General features: G+C 30.0%; 1 protein-coding gene across 6 annotated transcripts in view; it reads left to right on the plus strand.

The window, feature by feature from the left end:
* The first annotated feature begins 3,677 nt into the window (after nucleotides 1–3,677).
* LOC122502184 overlaps nucleotides 3,678–19,714 on the plus strand; it is a 149,424-nt gene continuing 133,387 nt past the window's right edge. For 3 of the 6 annotated variants that reach the window (XM_043612154.1, XM_043612140.1, XM_043612147.1), the window contains exon 1: nucleotides 3,679–3,801. In XM_043612154.1, coding sequence (XP_043468089.1) covers nucleotides 3,732–3,801 — 70 coding nt within the window. In that variant the 5' untranslated portion in view covers nucleotides 3,679–3,731. Of the gene's footprint in view, nucleotides 3,802–19,714 lie in introns of all 6 variants that reach the window. The other 3 variants (XM_043612115.1, XM_043612124.1, XM_043612132.1) reach the window with 2 other exon arrangements.

The raw sequence follows: 19,714 nt of genomic DNA on the forward strand, positions 1-19,714 counted from the left end.
AAATTCACACAAAAACTGTCATTTTAAAAATATTGACAGCTTTTTTGACAGCTGGAAGCTGTCAAAACTTTTTTTTGACATCGGATTCGTGTTCAGCACATCCAAAACCATAAATATATATGTCGACAAGGCAAAAGATTAATTAAAAAAAAAGTTCTCATACAAAATGTAAAAAAGTGCACTAATCCTATGTTAAGCCCCATTTAAACTTTAACCCTTCGGTGGCACGGGTTAATATTGATCAATTGGGCTGTTTTTTTGCATAGCTCATTTTTTCACATTCTAAAGCAAATTCTGCCCGGCGAACTAAGAAATTCCAACTTTCGCAAAATAACGGTCACCCTAATAATTAGCAACAATATAATATTGTTGTCAATTGTTCATAATGTTCATATTATACAATTGATAATTAAAGTTCGTCGCATAATGAAAGTCTATGTGTACGTGACTTTTCGAAGCCATTTCTGTGGTCACAAGTATGGTGAACACATGTTGCATTGTCCTATGGAAAAGGACACTTGAGATATTTTTTATATTCTTTCAAGAGTTTCTCGGTTTTATGACTCTAAAGAAACTAGAGATTACATTTTCTTTCGCTATTCCACTTGATTTATGACAATTCTAAGAAATGTTGATTTTCAAATACATTTTCGGAATTTGGAAACTATTAAACCGTGAAGTATTATATTTTACAATAGTCGAACTTTCTTGTTTAGTCTCGTCAATATTTGTCAAAAGTCGTAAGAAAATCCTAAAATAATTAGTTTATTAACGAAATTTTATTGTTTCGCGCTTCGATAACTCGTTAATCGATATATCGAAAAGTTAACGAGCGAGATGGCAGTCGCTCGTGTTACGCGCCGAGTTACCGATTAATACGCAACTCTAACAAAAGTGATTGATTGGCCGGATTCGACTTGGTTAAATCCTTTAAAAAGGAAGCGGGATAATTTAAATAAAACAAGATTAAATTCCGTACAACGGAAGGGAAACCCGTTCGAAAGAAGATAATATATTTGTCTCCTTTCGAAGGTAAAACCCTTTAAGTTTATTAAAATACTTTGTTTCAATCAAGCTGACTAAGGAACTTAGACGACAAGAACCTTTCTAGTCAAGCGCAAGATTAGAACTCTCCAAGTTTGTTGTCAGACGAGACGGAGATGCTCTCCGTCTTGTGTACATTTTAGTCCGAGTGCGCATGCTCGCTATGACGCGCACTCTTGTTGGATATGTATTCAACATCGAGACACTAACACTTTTAAGGCACGACACTGTGAATTCTATACACACATAAAGGAGTATCTCTTATACATACTATTCACTCATCATACTTTTCTATATTTCTAATAAATTGTTCGATTATGATTAATGAATCTAAATTACAATTACACCACATTAAAATGTGTGAAGTGTCTTACATTACAATTTATATTATACATAAACAATATAACTTGAAGATAATATAATATATACATAATTTCTAATATGTAAACATACTCATGTGCATATATACATCTGCACATCATACATGCATATATATATATATATATATATATATATTTTAATTATTATAGAAATTATAAATGAAATCAATTCATATTTATTTATCAGAAAAAATGCCAAATGTGGAATTTCCAAAACGTGCCTTTTTCATGAGAAAAAGGATATAACGAATTTTGCAGACAGATGTAATTTTATTGCTTATTCTACGCTTCAAGTGACAGTATCTATCTTTTACGCGAAAGGACAGATTCTGTCTCTTATTTTGTATAGCCGGTGTGCGGCAGAATTCATATTCTGTGCTTCTCTTCTCTCAGTGCGGTTAGTTTATTTAAGACGTTCAAATTTTTTAAATGAAGTTTAAAATTTTTTGTCAATAAAATTGAACATAACTTATTATGAGAGAATATTATTGGCTGATTGAGTCGATTAATGAAAAGAAAGATTTCAACTATAAATAGAAATTTTTTTCTCTTTTATAGATATTGCCTCTGAAATAAATGTAAATATATATATATATATATATATAATAAAATAATTTTTATGAACAAAAAAATTGTAAAATGTTATTAAAAAAGAATATTTTTTTAAAGAACTTAAAAAAATCCTGAAAATAAAGAAAGAAAAAAGTCCTTTTTGAGACATTTTTTTAAAATTGGATTTAGTATCACTTGTTTTTTATTATTTTCGTTTTTGCGTAATTTTACTTAAAAAAGTATAAAAAGGAAAAAATGAGCCCTAAGAGCAACAAAAAATATGAAAAATACGCAATTTTATAAAAGAAAATACAAAAAAGTAATTTTTTTGCTAAAATCATGAAATATTCGTAAAAAGTGCAAACTGAATCCTATTCAAGATTAATAAAAATACGAATTTTATTATTTTTTGAGTAGGATAACGTATGTCATTGCGAAAATAATTCGCTATTTATATCGTCGGAATGCCTGCATGATTTGATATGGATCCTTTCATAATAATTTTGCCGTCAAAGTACAAAAATCTAAAAATTTAGATTAGAACTTTAAATAACTCTTAAATGAGATAATTTATCAAAAAATCATAAAAAACTATTTTTTTAGGGCGTTAAATTTTCTATAAGAATATATATTTGTTATTGATGTAAAATAAAATATTTGACGAAAACAAAATTAATTTGTAAAAAGAAGCAAAATCCCATGTATTGTAAATGGGAAATGTATCGTCTTTGGGGCAAGGTTTATTGTGAATATTAAGGGTTTATTTTGGTCTGACATTTTGTTTTAGAAGGTAAACAAATAATTTAGGGGGCGTCGCAAGAAATATAAACAACTTTGTAAATAACGGACACCCTAATGCACATGAACATGAACCAGTCAAAGTTATACACACACGAACTTGTGCATGCACATGTGCATGTTCTTTGTTCCAATTTCTTTTACAAGTTCACTTGCTAATCTTGTGTAGGTTCGGGTCAATGTTCCTGTACATGGTCTTGTGCAACATCGTGTACACGATCTTGTACACGATTTTTCAGCTGGGCAGCGAGCGTTAGATATTTTCGATAATGTATGTATGAGATTGTGTTTAATAATAATAGGTAAAGGTTATATCTGATGTTCCCGCTAATAATAACCTGTTAATTGTTTAAATAATTTAGTTTTTTAATCATTTTTTACCTTTGGCTGTTGAAGTTGTCCAAACTTTGAAAATTGTGGTTGGCCCAACTTACGCATCTAAAGTTGTGCAAACTTTGGCGTCAGTCTTTGGACCAACCATTGAAATGTATAGTTGGCACAACATATGCATTGTAAGTTGGGCCAACTTCCTTATGAGTTGTCGGGCCAACCATCGTCGCCATTAGACGGCGAACCGTTATCATCTGTATGGTTGGCCCAACCTCTGGCACAAGAACTTGGACCGACTTTGTAAAAGTTGGCCCAACTATGGGCCGACCAAAAAATCGCACCTGGGTTGTCACAAGATTGAGCTCAAATGATGTACCATATTTGGGTCTAATTACATGATTTCTATTTATATTTTTTTAAATCTAGATTAATGCTATCCTCAACTTCCAGAGTCAACCTTAAAATTGTATTTGCTTATCTTTAAGCTGATATCATCAGAAGTCTTATCAATGGATACATTTTATAATGTAGTTTTTAAGATAATCTACACTTAACATAAGTATTAGAGATACCGGCTTTGTGAACAGTGAATAAAGAATTTTAAAAAGTGTTTAATTCGTTAAAAAAATGTTTTTTAAAATAAGGAATAGTTTTATATTAGTTTGTGAAATAATAATTTTTTGTTGTGTATTATCAGGTATGAATAAAATATTAGATATATTCTTTTTTCTACTTACTTTTGAAGTATTTAATGAAATTTAAGAAATAATTCGATTCACATAAAAATCGTTACTCAGAGGTTTTTGGGATCGCTGATTACGAATCTGAAATTACTGTTAATTACTAACTTTCTTCAAATTTTGCAATAATACTCAACTTGATAAATTGCAAAATTAGAAAAATATTTTCATGTTTAATTATTAAGCTTAGTTATTTGCAAAATTAGGAAAAATTATAAGTTTATAGGTGCTTTATGTCAAGAGTTAGTAAATAGCAACAATAAGTTTATAATTTAACAATAATTGTTAAATAGATAATTTTATGTTCAATGTTTATGAGTAATAAAATTAGTTTTGAATTTATTACTCGGTGGTATTTAATAATAATTATTCAATAATTTAACAACAAAATAAAAAGAAAAAAAATATTCTTTACTTTTCAACGGCACGGTCATCCTCTTTAGTAAACTGAAAATTTTATTATAATTTCGTAAAATATACAATTGTAATTTATAATTTAAAAAAAAATCTTTACTTTCAAAGAATAAACAACATTTTCCTTAAAAAAAATTTTTTGACATATTTTGACAATTTGTCAGTTGTTAAACACATCTTATCTGTACGATTGCTAATCAACTATAAAGTAATTACGAGAAGTGACAAGAAGGGGGAATAAGTTCATGGAATTTATTACAATAATATAGGTAATTAAATGAAAGTCAAGGTGTCACCAAACAATTACTTAGACTTTGAGTGTCATCTTTTTTGTTTATTGCATTCTTTTGTAAATTAATATGGATCATTTAGGATATTAGGCGTTTGCTCTCATTAGTTCCTTGTCAAGTATATAAAAAAACCGCTGCTAAGTTGCATATTTTTTTATAATTTTAGTGGTCATTTCATGAACACTTTGCTTCCTCATAGAGATAAAAATAATAGAAATATATGGATAACTTTTTATAAATATGGTAAAAGTGATTGAATTTGGGATCTGTCAATGTATTTTTAAATACCCTACAAGATAGTTATAATAGTTTAATAGTTAAACAAAAATTTTCAAACAAAAAAGTTGAAAAATGTCATTTTCCACAATTTTTGTTTTTTAAAATACCAATAATTTCGAAATTTATTATCGAATTAGGTTCAAAAATAGATCAATAGAAGCGTTTTTTAATGCTCTACAAGTTGGTAACGATAATTTAAAAGTTACTTCTACATTTTTCAACAAAATTTTCAAAAAGCTACATCTTCTAACTATGTGTGAGTTTTATTAACCCTCCATCCGTCGCACCTTTTTTTGTAACGCGATTCGTCGCAGGTGAGAGAAATTCTCACCCTCATAAATTAGTCCAAACTTGTTCTGAAATGCCAAATTTTTTTTTAATGTTCATTAGAATTTCTAAACAACCTATTAGCAGTAAAATTAACTTTTATTTTCTGTTAATTATTTAAATAAAAAATTAATGACAAATGAAATCGAGTATACGCAATCAGTCGCATGGTGAGAAGTTCCCTCACTTCGCGTCAAAAATCCTCGACATTTGCTGCTTTCAAATTCAATAACAAAGAAATTAAAATATAAAAAAACACAAAAATTGTTTTAATGTAAAGAAGAAGAGTGTTGTGAAAGGTAATGAGAATATGAAATTATAATTTTTTGTATTTTAAAAGTTATAAATAAAAAAAGAAACTGGGTGAGGGAAATTCTCACCATGCGACGGATGGAGGGTTAAGTTAGGTACTATATTGCTTCCTCATAAAGGAAGCTTTGTATTAGCAAAATTTTGGATTGTCATTTTTTGACATATTTATAAATTTTTTTTATTATGCCTAATACTTTAGTACTTTATATATGCACAGGAACTCCCCGTATAAATGTTCTAAATAAATAAAAAAAAAATTTCGACGTATTTTGAACTCAGAAGTCCAAAAAACGGATTTTAAAAAAATTGTCCCGATGTGTGTGTGTGTGTGTACAAACATTACATTTGCCTCAATATCTCAGAACGAAAAAGAGCTAAAGCCTCAATTTTTTTTTAAATTGTAGGTCTTCCCGGAGGACATAAAATGAGAGTATTTTCAGCCCGATTCATGAAGTTTAACTATTTTTTTTGCATTTTTCATTTTGTAAAAAAACGTTTTTTGGACATAACTTAAAAAAATGTTAGGACACTTATAAATCTTTTTCTTTAGTTTTGTAGAGTTTTTTCAGACGCATCTTTTGAGCCCTAATTGAACATTTTTCGTTCATATTAACTGGAAATATTAAACTTTAAAAAATCAAAAATTTTAGAAAATAAAACTTTTTTGAAAATTTTGTTGAAAAATTTTGTTGAAAAAAAGTTTAGTTTTGTTTTGTATTTAGTTTTGTAGAGTTTTTTCTGGCGCATCTTTTGAACCCTAATTGAACATTTTTCGTCCATATTAACCGGAGATATTAAACTTTTAAAAATCTAAAATTTTGAAAAATGAGACTTTTATAAAATTTTTTTAAAATTATGTAAAAGTAACTTCAAAAAATTATTACCTACTTGAAAAGCATTAGAAAACGCTTTGATTGATCTATTTTTTAACCTGATTCGGACAGAAATTATGAAATTATTGGTATTTGAAAAATCAAAAATTGTGGAAAATATCATTTTTTCAACATTCTTGTTTATTAACTTATGTGTAATTATTAAACTATTATTACCATCTTATAGAATATATAAAAACACATTTTTTGGACCCAGATTTAATGATTTTTAACCCTTTTATAAAAAGTAATTCTTATATTTCAATTATTATTATTTCTATGAGGAAGCAAAGTGTTCATGAAATGAACACCAAAATTATAAAAATGTACAACTTGGCAGCGGTTTTTTTGATGTGGATTTGGAACTGTGAGTGTGCTTTTCTTATGTTTCATTTTCATTGCTATAAAGGCGCTCGCACAGCTATACTTCCTGCATAAGCACAGAAAAAAACTATACTCAAAATGAGTATCATATGATACTCATTTTGAAGTACAACAAAAATGATAAAGTCCAACGCACAATAGGTTCGTGAAAGTCGTTCGCGAAAGAGACGCATGAGATAGACAAGGACACAAATATATCTCTGTCCTTTTCTAACTCATGCTTTACGTTCGCCAACGACTTTCGCGAATCTATTGTGCTTAGGCCTTAACCCTTCGACTCATTCTGAGTTTCTGGGAAAAATACTCAAAATGAGTAAAAAGCGGTATCATTTTGGGTTTATAATAAAATTACAATAACATTGGAATAACTGCGGGATTAATTCATAAAAATATGAATTAAAATAATTGTTTATAATGAATAAACACTTTGCATTTGTCAAAACATTATTACTTGAAGTCGATTTATCGCGTTTATGAGAAATGAAAAACGAATTTTTAGGTTAGACATTTGTCAATTGACTGACAGGGATGGGAAACCATGTGTCATTTTACTCATTTTGAGTCACTTGAAGTTGCCGATTACTCATTTCGAGTCACTTGAAGTTGTCGATTACTCATTTCGAGACCGACTTCCAAATGCGTTGCAACAAAAGTGAGTCGAGTTTTTTTCTGTGAGACCCTACTAAAAATAAAATCAGGAATGATCAGACAAATGGTCAGGCCGCCTGACCACTTTAATACAGTTTTCTTACGATTCTGGATGGATCTCGTCAGAAATCTATCACAACTGATCAGGAGGAAGTTTAAAGTGGTCACAAGTTTGCTACTATCCCCTCCTCTTTGTTGACCCCGCCCATAATTGGTGACTATTTGAGACCATTTGTATCTCATTTTTGACCATATTTTTAAGCCACTTCTGTTTTATTTATTTAAACAATATGCAAAAAGTTGCAACAAATTAATTTTAAAAAATATATTTTATTAATTAATATCAGTTTGTTTACATACGGAACAACTTGAAACTAATTCCCGGAATTAAATTAAAATTTGGACCCTACAGGGATCGAACCCCGACGCATGACCTAACCTAGTGCCTAAACTAACTGCCCTAACGACTGCGACTACCGAACCGACTTACATATTTCTGGATTCAACTGTCTATATAAAGAGCAACTGTAAAATAGTAAAATTCAATTACCAATATTATCAATAAATCAGAATAAACTGTTAAATAATTTGTATTAATTAATTATATTTCAATTTAGTCATAATAGGTTATGTGAATTAATAAAAATTAACATTATTAATTGAATCAATAATAAATTAAGTCTTAACTTTACAATTTGGAATGTTTCATAAACTATAATACGAATACAGATTAATAATAATTATTATTATATCTGCATTTAAAATGAATTTAGTATTTAATATTAATTTAATTTAACATTATAATTTATAATAATAATGAATTATTAATGCAATATTGAAATTTTTATAAATTTAAAATTTAAATTATTAATAATCATTATAGTAAGAAATTATTCTATTAATGATTAATAATAATTTAAATATAACTGTATTTCAATTATAATGCAAATACTTCTCATAATAAGTACTGACTGGTATAGTAAATTACTAATATTATGAATCAAAATTTATTATTAATTAACTATATTAAATAATTACAAGTAAATATACATATATTAAATTAATATATTATAAATATACATTAAATAAATGTATTAAATAATGTTGAAAGAATGGTCCGAATGTTTTGATTTATTTACCTACTTTTGCTGTATAATTAATTCAATAATTATACCAATTTGAAAAATGAGAACTTTTGTTAAGTTAAAAGAACAATTTTTATAGGTTATGTGTTCACACATTTCAGAAATAGTCAAGAATTTCAGAAATGGTCAGGAATTTCAGAAATGGTCACAGCTTCGAAAATGGTGGGAGTAAAGTGGGAGGAGCTTGGAAAGTATTTGGTTAGGAATGGTGAGAAACGTTCGAAAACGTCAGAAGTGGTGAGACTGTTCAGGAATGTTGAGAAATTCTGACCATTCATGACGATTCCTGATTTTATTTTTAGTAGGGGAGTAAGAGAGAAAAAACATTGATTTTGAATTTTCTGACTTATTTACTTTCATGTGTTCCCATGACAACTATGCATGCATTGACATGCATGCAGAGCTGTGAGAGCGTCTTAACTGCAAGAGTACATTCGATTATTTCGATTTAAATTCGAGATTTCTCACTCATGCCTTATTTAGAAAAAAAAAATTGAAGCTATCAATGCACTTGTTTCACTAAAGTAATTCCCATTTAAATAGGAATCAAATAGTACACTACCGTCCGTGAATATCAAGACGCCCCTTTTTTCATGAGTGGAAAAATGCTTAAAACGTAGAAAATAAGAATGACAAAAATTTTTCGTATTTTTTTCCTGAACGCTAATGAAATTATAAAAAGACTGATACCTGATCGAAGAATTTTCGTTGACTATTCTGGCAGATACAGAAAAAATACTGGATTTTGCATGCTTTTCGTAATTTTTTAATTTCTCGAAAACTAATTAACTTTTATTAGCGCTCTTGGTCTTGTTTTAATCTCTATTTAATGTAGAATCTAAATTATTAACTGGTATTGTGAAATAAATTTTTCCAAAAAAATTTGAAACCGTAAAAGTAGGATTAAAAAAATTCAAAAAATTATCATGAATATTAAAGTGTCAAAAAGGTCAATGTAAAATATGTTCATTTAATAGATATACTGAAATTCAAAAAAGCTTTGTAATTACTTAATTATTCAATTTAAAAAAAAAATTTTGTTGAAAAAGTCACGGAGAAAAAGGAATAGTTGACACATCCAGATACATGGATATCACAGCCATATTATATTGAAAAATACGGGATATCCATAGTTAAGGTTGCTGCATCCATATTCTATATGGCTGGCTGTATATTGTTGGAGCAGTAAAAGATCTATGGTTGGGTGATCCATAGTAATGGAAATGGGAAACAAAAAAATTAGAATCACTCAATTAATTAAATTCTATGTCACTTGAGATATTTTATACACATTTTTGTTAATTATTACACACCACTTATTGAGTAACCGCATATTTACGAAATAAATTATTAACCGATGGGGGAGACACGAACCCTAGACCTCACGCATACTAAACACTAACGCTATCCACTACACTATACACGCAACTACAATATTTGAGCATATAATATTCCTTATATATACTATATACACATATTTCATGAAAATGAATTTACATAAACACTAATAGACAATAACGATAATAAATAATAAGCAATTGTAACACTATTTATACTCAATAAACTCACAACGTGATTACATAGACGTGACAGGAAACCGACGCGACGGACAAATTGAGACGACCATTTTTAAATGGATGCCATGATAATGAATTGCGCGCAACATGTATCGAAATTTTGAACTAACATTGGATGAGGCAGCCATATGTGAAAATCCATAGCATGAATTGTAAGCCCAACCATGCCTATGGATGTCACATCCATATTTGATTCAACAATATAATATGGCTCCCTCATCCATTGAATATGGAATGTGCTTCCATTCTGAAAGTTGTCTCTTCCATTGAATTGGATAACACAACAATATTCTGCTCAACAATATTTTTATGGATATCTCTTCCAGACCTTTTCTTTCCGTGTGTCAATCTGTTTTTCAAAATTTTTTTATCCGACTTTCACGCAGTTTCAAATTTTTTTGGAAAAATTTATATCACAATACCATTAATTAATTTAGATTCTACATTGAATAGAGATTGAAACAAGACCAAGAACGCTAAAAAAAGTTAATTAGTTTTCGAGAAATTAAAAAATTACGAAAAGCATGCAAAACCCAGTATTTTTTCTGAATCTGACAGAATAGTCAACAAAAATTCTTCGATCAGGTGTCAGTCTTTTCATAATTTCATTAGCTTTCAGGAAAAAAATTTTTTTCATTCTTATTTTCTACGTTTTAAGCATTTTTCCACTCATGAAAAAAAGGGCGTCCTGATACTCACGGACGGTAATGTATATTATACTAAACTGTTTATTCGACTGACATTTTCATATTTTATATAGCGTCGGAACAACCTACCCCCCCAAGCAGCACGGAATATAACCTGAAGATGAAAGGAATATTACATTTACCGACAGATTAGCTCGGTCGGATAAACGCCTGGCTCGGTGGACGCTTAGGACCAAGGGTACTTGGTTCGCGCCCATTAGCCTTGGATTTTTCCGGCACGTGAGATTATCTGAGCGGGAGGTTTGACGTCGAAGTATCATGATGTGCACCGTCGATTATTGTCCGGTACACACCATTAGAATTCGACTGTCGATAAACCGGTTGTACTCGGAGAGGTATTCTACAGTTTCCCTCTCCACTGGCGAGAAAACCCATTAGACGGGTGGTCCAGGCAAATGCGAGTACTCCTAATTTCAAGCCGTTCTGTACACGCAAAATTTAGTATATAAGTATTATTTGCAAGAAAAATTCCACGGGGACACTTGTAACGCTAGATTAAGGCAAAAGACGAGTGTATAAATAAATAAATATTACATTTCATATTCGGAGTATTCCAGTGGAATCCCTACTGGAAGTAAAAAGGTAGAAAGAGATAGAATTTTGGGGATAGAAAGAGATAAAGTTTTTCCATCCCTTTGAAATAGCCACTTTGCATACCCGAAATATTATACCTTTTTATCTCCAAATTTCTGTCTCTTTTTATACCCTATTATCCCCTATCTATCTCTTTTTATACCTATGTGCTTTTATCTCTTTTTATATCTCTTTGCTGCAAATTTTTATCCTTTTTAACACATAAAGAATTAATTAACCAATATTATTAACAATATTAAAGACTTTATGAAGTATTACAATTTCAATTGAATTTATTATTTAAAAAAATATTTTTAGAGTTTTCGTACTTCTATTTATAACCTATTTTTCACAAATCAAGTTATTTATTTATTTGTTATGAAATTACTATTTATTGTTTAAATCTATAATTCATTTCACATTATTAACCAACATTGTACACATAACACTTAAGGGTAAGTCCAAGGTGTGAAATGTAAACAAACCAAAAGGTAAACAAACCAAACACAAAAATCGCACTTTTGTAACAGCCATTTCTCTTACAAAAATTAACATTTTTACACTTTCTCTACAAAAATGGAAAATTAGAGTTTCAAAGTGTCAAAAAAAATCATTTTTGGCTATGACCAATAAAAAGCAATTAGTATAATAACTAATTAAAATGAACAGTAAAATAGCATTTTTGACGCGTCGGGAAAAATAAACTGTTTGAGTATATCAACCGCACTGACGATGAAGAAGTCTCATGTCAGCGATTGGACCCTCAACATGTATGGAAAGGGAAATTTTTCCTTTCCTCCTTGAAATTACAAGAGAAAGGGTAAAAACTTCTTTATCGTCCGTGCGGTTTATATAGTCAAACACTTAAAATTTTCGCGATCTGAGACTCTGTTGCTCTCTGCGCAAGCGCAGAGCGTACTAAGAATGCATTGACAGCACCATGTGGAAGTGCACATTTTCTTTTGAATGAAACTTAGTTGTTTTCTTATTTTTTTCAGCTATGCAAGGCGTAGTTACCAAATAGAATACGTCAGTTCACCATTTTCATAAAGAAAATGTGAATTTATAATTATGTACGAAAATGAGACGTCGTGCATAAATATAAATTCACATTTTCTTTATGAAAATGGTAAACTGACGTATTCTATTTGGTAATTACGCCTTGCATAGTTGAAAAAAATAAGAAAACAACTAAGTTTCATTCAAAAGAAAATGTGCACTTTCACATGGTGCTGTCAATGCATTCTTAGTACGCTCTGCGCTTGCGCAGAGAGCAACAGAGTCTCAGATCGCGAAAATTTTAAGTGTTTGACTATATAAACCGCACGGACGATAAAGAAGTTTTTACCCTTTCTCTTGTAATTTCAAGGAGGAAAGGAAAAATTTCCCTTTCCATACATGTTGAGGGTCCAATCGCTGACATGAGACTTCTTCATCGTCAGTGCGGTTGATATACTCAAACAGTTTATTTTTCCCGACGCGTCAAAAATGCTATTTTACTGTTCATTTTAATTAGTTATTATACTAATTGCTTTTTATTGGTCATAGCCAAAAATGATTTTTTTGGATACTTTGAAACTCTAATTTTCCATTTTTGTAGAGAAAGTGTAAAAATGTTAATTTTTGTAAGAGAAATGGCTGTTACAAAAGTGCGATTTATGTGTTTAGTTTGTTTACCTTCTGGTTTGTTTGCATTTCACAACTTGGACATACCCTTAAAACCAAATTTGAAAAATCTTGCACGCAGGAGGGCTCGAACCCTGAACCTTAGGGACGCAAATCGAATACTCATGTCACTTAGCCACGCTAGCTTGAAAGATATTTTTCTTGAACTACCTTTTAAATTTTGGGACTGTATTGATCTCTTTTTATCTCTTACTCTATCACTCTTTATCTCTCAGTCGATAAAAAGTTTTTTTTGGGGATTGAAAAAGGATTCAATGGGATATAATAAAGGTTATTGAAAAAGATTAAGAAGAAAGAAAAAATTGAATTTTTTAAAATTTAATAGAAAAGAGATAGACTCTGATAGAACTGAAAGAATAAAAGGAGACAAGTATGGACTGAGATTTAAATAGGAATAGAAAGGAAAAGAAGTGAATAGTAATAGATGATAAAAGGCGATAAAGTAAGGTTTATTAAAAGAGATTGAATAAAAAGGGAAGATAGAAAGAGATTAAGGGTAATAAAAAAGGGATAGTCTGGGATAGAAACAAGATTATTAAAAGAGATAAGTATATTCTTAGATGAAATTAGAGATAGAAAGAGATAGGTGTGGATATTGAAAGTATTAAAACCCAACGGGAAGTTGCCAATGGTAACGATTGGTTCAGTAGTGGGCCATGCTTGGTGCCCAATGGTTTTTTCTTGGCAAAACAATTGGCAACCATCATTGGACCACCATTGGTTTTAGCTTGGGATGATCACGCTACTGCCAATGAACAGTAGCCAAGCATCGGGACAATATTAGTTGCCAAGGAATTGCCAAGGAAACAAAATCGATTTTCAAAAGCTTGATTTTTTATTGGCAGCCAACAGAAAACCAAGGTTTTGAAAATTGATTTTTTTTAATTATTAATTAAAATTTATTTTTAAAAAAATACTTTTAAAAAATATATTTTTTTAAAATATTTTTTTTAATTAATAGAACATATTACTTTAATTTTTCACCTCTGGTAAAACAAAGGTGAAAGACTGATAAAAATTTCTTCACCGTATATCTCACAGTGGAGGGATGACTGTGTATGTCTTTGCGAGAGAGTAGCCGGTACTTATAGAGCCAGTGAAACAGGTCACAAGCGAGAAAAAATCACTGGCATGCACTCTGGCGGCGCTTGTCGGAACTGTTTTCTGGCGCGCATGCATATCCTGACGTTATCGGCACAGCGCTTGGCAACTAACGTTGCGCCACTTCTGACAAGCGCCGCCAGAGTGCATGCTAGTGATTTCTTCTCGCTTGTGACCTGTTTCACTGACTCTATAAGTACCTGCTCCTCTCCCGCAAAGCCATTCACAGGCATCCCTCCCTGTGAGATATACGGTGAGGGAATTTTTATCAGTCTTTCACCTTTGTTTTACCAGAGGTGAAAAATTAGATTAATATGTTCTATTAATTAAAAATAAATTTTAATTAATAATTAAAAAAATCAATTTTCAAAACCTTGGTTTTCTGTTGGCTGCCAATAAAAAATCAAGCTTTTGAAAATTGATTTTGTTTCCTTGGCAATTCCTTGGCAACTAATATTGGCCCGATGCTTGGCTACTGCACTGAAAAAAAAGTGCTGTTGAATCAAATAGCTCCATGCTATTGAATTTCCCGTCATTGATTTAATGACACATTTTTTAATCGAAAAGTATATTGCTTCAAACGAAAAAATGAAACTGTTTAAATTAAAAGTACGGTACTGTAGAATTAATGATATTGTGCAAATTGTTTCTATAGTTCATCTATATATAGAAACAGAATAATTTATTGTTTCTTTGACATTATTCATTTAAAGCATCTAATAGATAAATTTGAAGAAAATGCATGTAAATTTAAATCAAATGAAAAATTGTTTGCTCCAAAGAAGCGCGCTCTGAAAACGAAAGCATATGCTTTCGTTTCAATGAGTGGTGCTATTGCGGACTGCCTATAGCATATGCTATAAAATTAAGAACACTATGTTTTGAGACATTGACAGGTACTAAATTTATTGAAATACTTACCCACATATATTTATATGTTTATTAAACCTGTCGTTTTTGAGATTCCAATATAAAAAAGTATTATTTAAATTCTTTTAATTAATTAATGACTAGTTAAATATAAATTCCCTATATAAATTTCCTTATATACGCGAAAAATCTCGAGCACGGTATTTAACCACAAAGTAAGTGCCCAATGTTGAGAAGCGGATGTATTACATTGCAGCGCGGCGGTTCTCGTCTATCACGGAAGTTAAGCGTCGTTGGTCGCGGTTACTAAATGGATGGGTGACTGCTTGGGAATAGCCGTATTTTTCTGACTAAAAAAGATAAGTGTGTTTGAATGTGTATGTGTGTGTGTGTTTAGCCGTTGGAAAAAATGAAAATAATAATAAAAATGTGTATGTTTGTGTGTAAAATTGAAAAAAAGATGTGTATAAGAAGTGTTGTGTTAAAGGTGTGAGAATTAATTATAGTATATAAAAAACATGTGAACAAAAATTTCCTTTTTTCAATTTATCGTTGGAATATATTTAACCACATAAAAGAATTGAATTAACAGTATGGTGTTATTCAATCGATAGCAACAACTAAAAAAATTAAAAGTACAAAGTTTTGAACCATAAAAATGATGCTTTTAAATTTAAAAGTTATAGCCATTGACTCAAAAGCATATACTGTTAAATTAAAAAATTTTGTTTATTGATTCAAAAGGAATACCTTCGAATTAACATAGTATACTGTCAATTTGAGAAATATGCTTTTCTTTCAAAGAAAGTGATACTATCGAATCATTAGAATCGGTGCTTTCAAAACAACAGCATATACGTTAGGCAGCCCGTTATGACACTATTCAATGAATCAAACCCATATGTCATTGATTCAACAGCATTTTTTTCTCCGTGTGTTCATTGGCAGTAGCGTGATCATCCCAAGCTAAAACCAATGGTGGTCCAATGATGGTTGCCATTAAGGGGTAAGCGGCCACTGTAGAATTTTCAAAACATAGATTTTTTTTACTAACTGAAAAAATTCTTTGAACCTTGTAGAATATAGAGCAAAAGGTGTCTGAAATCGATTTAATTAAAATTTCTAGTTTTTTTATCGAGCGCGCCGGGCCGTTCCGCAACGACTACCTGCGTCTGATGGCTACCTATTGGGCAGAAACTGCTCAGGTGATGATGATACAAATACAGAAAGATGTCTATATGATGCTTTAATTACAGATTAATGGTAAAAAAATTTTTAAAGGAAATTTTTTTTCATAGGTATGTTGTATATATCTCAAAACTTTAAACACGTATTTCTCAAAACACGATTTTTGAAATCTGCACGCAGCATAACTCGTACAATTTTCATTTTCTTTACTCCAAATTTTTATCACTTCTTGAAAATAAGATTCCGTAAAGAAATACGTAGCCGATTTTCGATAAGTTAAAATTTCTATTTTTGGCATACAAATAAGTATACCCATTTTTTGGTCGAAAATTTGAATTTTAACTTTGAAAGCTCACCTTTAACAAAAATAAATATTTTTAAAATCGCCTACGTATTTCTTTAGCTATTCTAATGTAAATTTAGAAAAAAAAATTTATTTTGTTACAGATTCATTTTAAAAACCTGTAGACTGCGTGCAGTGGAGGTCCTAAAGGAAAAAGCGTTTTACGCGAACATCTCTCAGAGCACTATTTTGCATTATTTTTTAATAAAAAAAATTTTTTTGGAAACTTTAAAAGATGCCTAAAAGCATCCTTAAATATAATTACTCTCCAACTTTTCTTTCTACAAAAAAAATCGCAAATATGCGTTAATTTTGTAACCTTCTACAGTGGCCTAACCCCTTAATGTTCCAATAATTGAACGGAGTTCGCCAAGCCTGGCCCATTATTGAACCAATCGTTTACTTCCCATTGGGAAGAGATGAAATAAAGGTTATTGAAAAAGATTTATACAGAAGGAGAGATAAAAAGTGATTGAAGTGATAAAATGGGGATAGACTAAGATAGACAAACTTTATCTCTTTCTATCTCAGAGATAAAAAAATATTCAAAGAGATAGGATTTCTATCCCTTTACTTCCAGCAGGGATGTTCCAGGGATCTTAAAATAATATTAAAATGTCCGCCCCACAGGAATATTCTAAGATAATATTTAGGGAATGTTCCACGGTAATATCAAAGCAATATTCCAGGAAGATGTTAAGGGACCCTTACGAAAATGTATGACACGCAAAACATGTCATATGCGCGCATGGCATTATTTTCGTGACGTTTTTTCGCGACGCCATGAAAGTTGTGACATAAATTTATGTCATGCGTAAAACACCACTGTAAAATTGGTATTTGAAGTGTGTAAAGATTATTATTTATAAAATTAATGATATACAGATTAACTATATGTGACCTGGTCTATGAAAAGGGACCTTATGTGTCAAAAAATCATTTTTTACATTTTTGTTGATTCGGATAGAGTTTGAAACGCTCTTTAAGATGGTGAAAACCAAAAAGTCATAAGTTGATTAGAAGTGATGTAAAAAATTTTTTAAAGTCAAAAGAAACAAGAGTAAAAATACAAAAAAACTGATTTTTTTGTTATTATAAAAATTAAAATAAGGAAGACAATAATTTTTTATTATTTTGAAAAGTTGACAGTTTCTTTGACAACTGTCAACAGTTAAAATTCAAATTTGATATCTTATTCGTAATTAGCGACCTCAAAAACCTTATTACTGACTTTTTTATAGAAAACGATCACTTTTTAGAGAAGTTGACAGCTGTCAACTGTCAAATTGGCAATTTAACATCATATTCGTAATCAGTGGCCTCGAAAACTCTTACAAACATGTGCCACTTATTTATACTTATTGTTGCTATTTAGAAAACTTAGATTATTTTTCCTATGATTGGGGAGTTTGTTATTAATTTATATAAACAATTATTAAAAAAAAATTTCATTACTTGTATGTTTTTTATTTTGATACTGTGATCCACGGTGAAGAAAATAAGCCTAAATTGATTCAAAAATATTAATATTTAAAAAAGTTACAAGGGTTTTTCTAAGTTAAACTTTAACTGCTGTTTTCTCGAAAACTTGTTTTCGCACATAAGGTCCCTTTTCACTGTCCAGGTCACATATATAAGTTTTTAAAACCAGAATTACAATTTTTATAATGTTGTTATGAATTTTTAAAAAAATATAGTACCCAAAAGTTGAATTTAAAGACAACAAAATTTCTATGTATTTTTTCACAGAAACTATATAATAATTTGTAGCTGCAAAACACTGTTTGAAGTTAAAAAAAATATTTCATAAAGGATGGATGGATGGATAAGAAAATTATTAAAATCAATCATAAAGTAATATCACAGTTTATTTCACTTTAAGAATTAAAATTAAAATTATTTTTTAACTGTGTTCGATGATTTCTCATCTGTTCACAGGCACGTGAAATTGGTAAACAATCATTTTCTAACAAATGTTTCTGTGTTCACAGGCAGTTTTTACAAAATCTGCCAACGTTACGTCGTCACAAATATTTTTAATTAAATGAATTCAAAAGATTTTTTAAATCCATGCAGAATCGCTGTTGCAGAATTGGAAACGCTACAAAAATGTTATGCGAATCATATTGACAGCTGAGCCTTTGCGCTCTCTGCATGGTTCTGCCCTCTAATGGAAAATAGATGTAATTTTCGTCTTTCCGCCTGTCATTGCATTGCTGTGGCATTTCCAATTCTGCAAGAGCGATTCTGTATGGATTTAAAAAATCTTTTGAATTCATTTAATTAAAAACATTTGTGACGACGTAACGTTGGCAGATTTTGTAAAAACTGCCTGTGGACACAGAAACATTTGTTAGAAAATGATTGTTTACCAATTTCACGTGCCTGTGAACAGAGAAACCATCGAACACAGTTAAATAATAATTTTAATTTCAATTCTTAAAGTGAAATAAACTGTGATATTACTTTATGATTGATTTTAATAATTTTCTTATCCATCCATCCATCCTTTATGAAATATTTTTTTAACTTCAAACAGTGTTTTGCAGCTACAAATTATTATATAGTTTCTGTGAAAAAATACATAGAAATTTTGTTGTCTTTAAATTCAACTTTTGGGTACTATATTTTTTTAAAAATTCATAACAACATTATAAAAATTGTAATTCTGGTTTTAAAAACTTATAGAGTTAATCTGTATATCATTAATTTTATAAATTATAATCTTTACACACTTCAAATACCAATTTAACAGTGGCGTTTTACGCATGACATAAATTTATGTCACAACTTTCATGACATGATTTGCGTGGCGTCGCGAAAAAACGTCACGAAAATAATGCCATGCGCGCATATGACATGTTTTGCGTGTCATATATTTTCGTAAGGAGAATGTTCCACCGTAATATTAATAGAATATTCCAGGGTACCCACACAGCACATGATATTTCCTAAATATTTCCTGAATATTTCACTGAAAGATTGAAATATTTCAGTGCAAAGTTCTAGAAATATTTTTGCAAACAGGAAAATGTCCGCTTATGTGGGAATATTGACGCGAAAGTTAAGAAAATATTTCATTGAAATATTCCTGCAATATTACACATAAATATTCTGCAATATTGTGAAAATATTTCACAAAATGGAAAAATTT

This window comes from Leptopilina heterotoma, unplaced genomic scaffold (assembly GCF_015476425.1).
Source record: "Leptopilina heterotoma isolate Lh14 unplaced genomic scaffold, ASM1547642v1 Lhet_106, whole genome shotgun sequence".
NCBI classification, from domain to species: domain Eukaryota; kingdom Metazoa; phylum Arthropoda; class Insecta; order Hymenoptera; family Figitidae; genus Leptopilina; species Leptopilina heterotoma.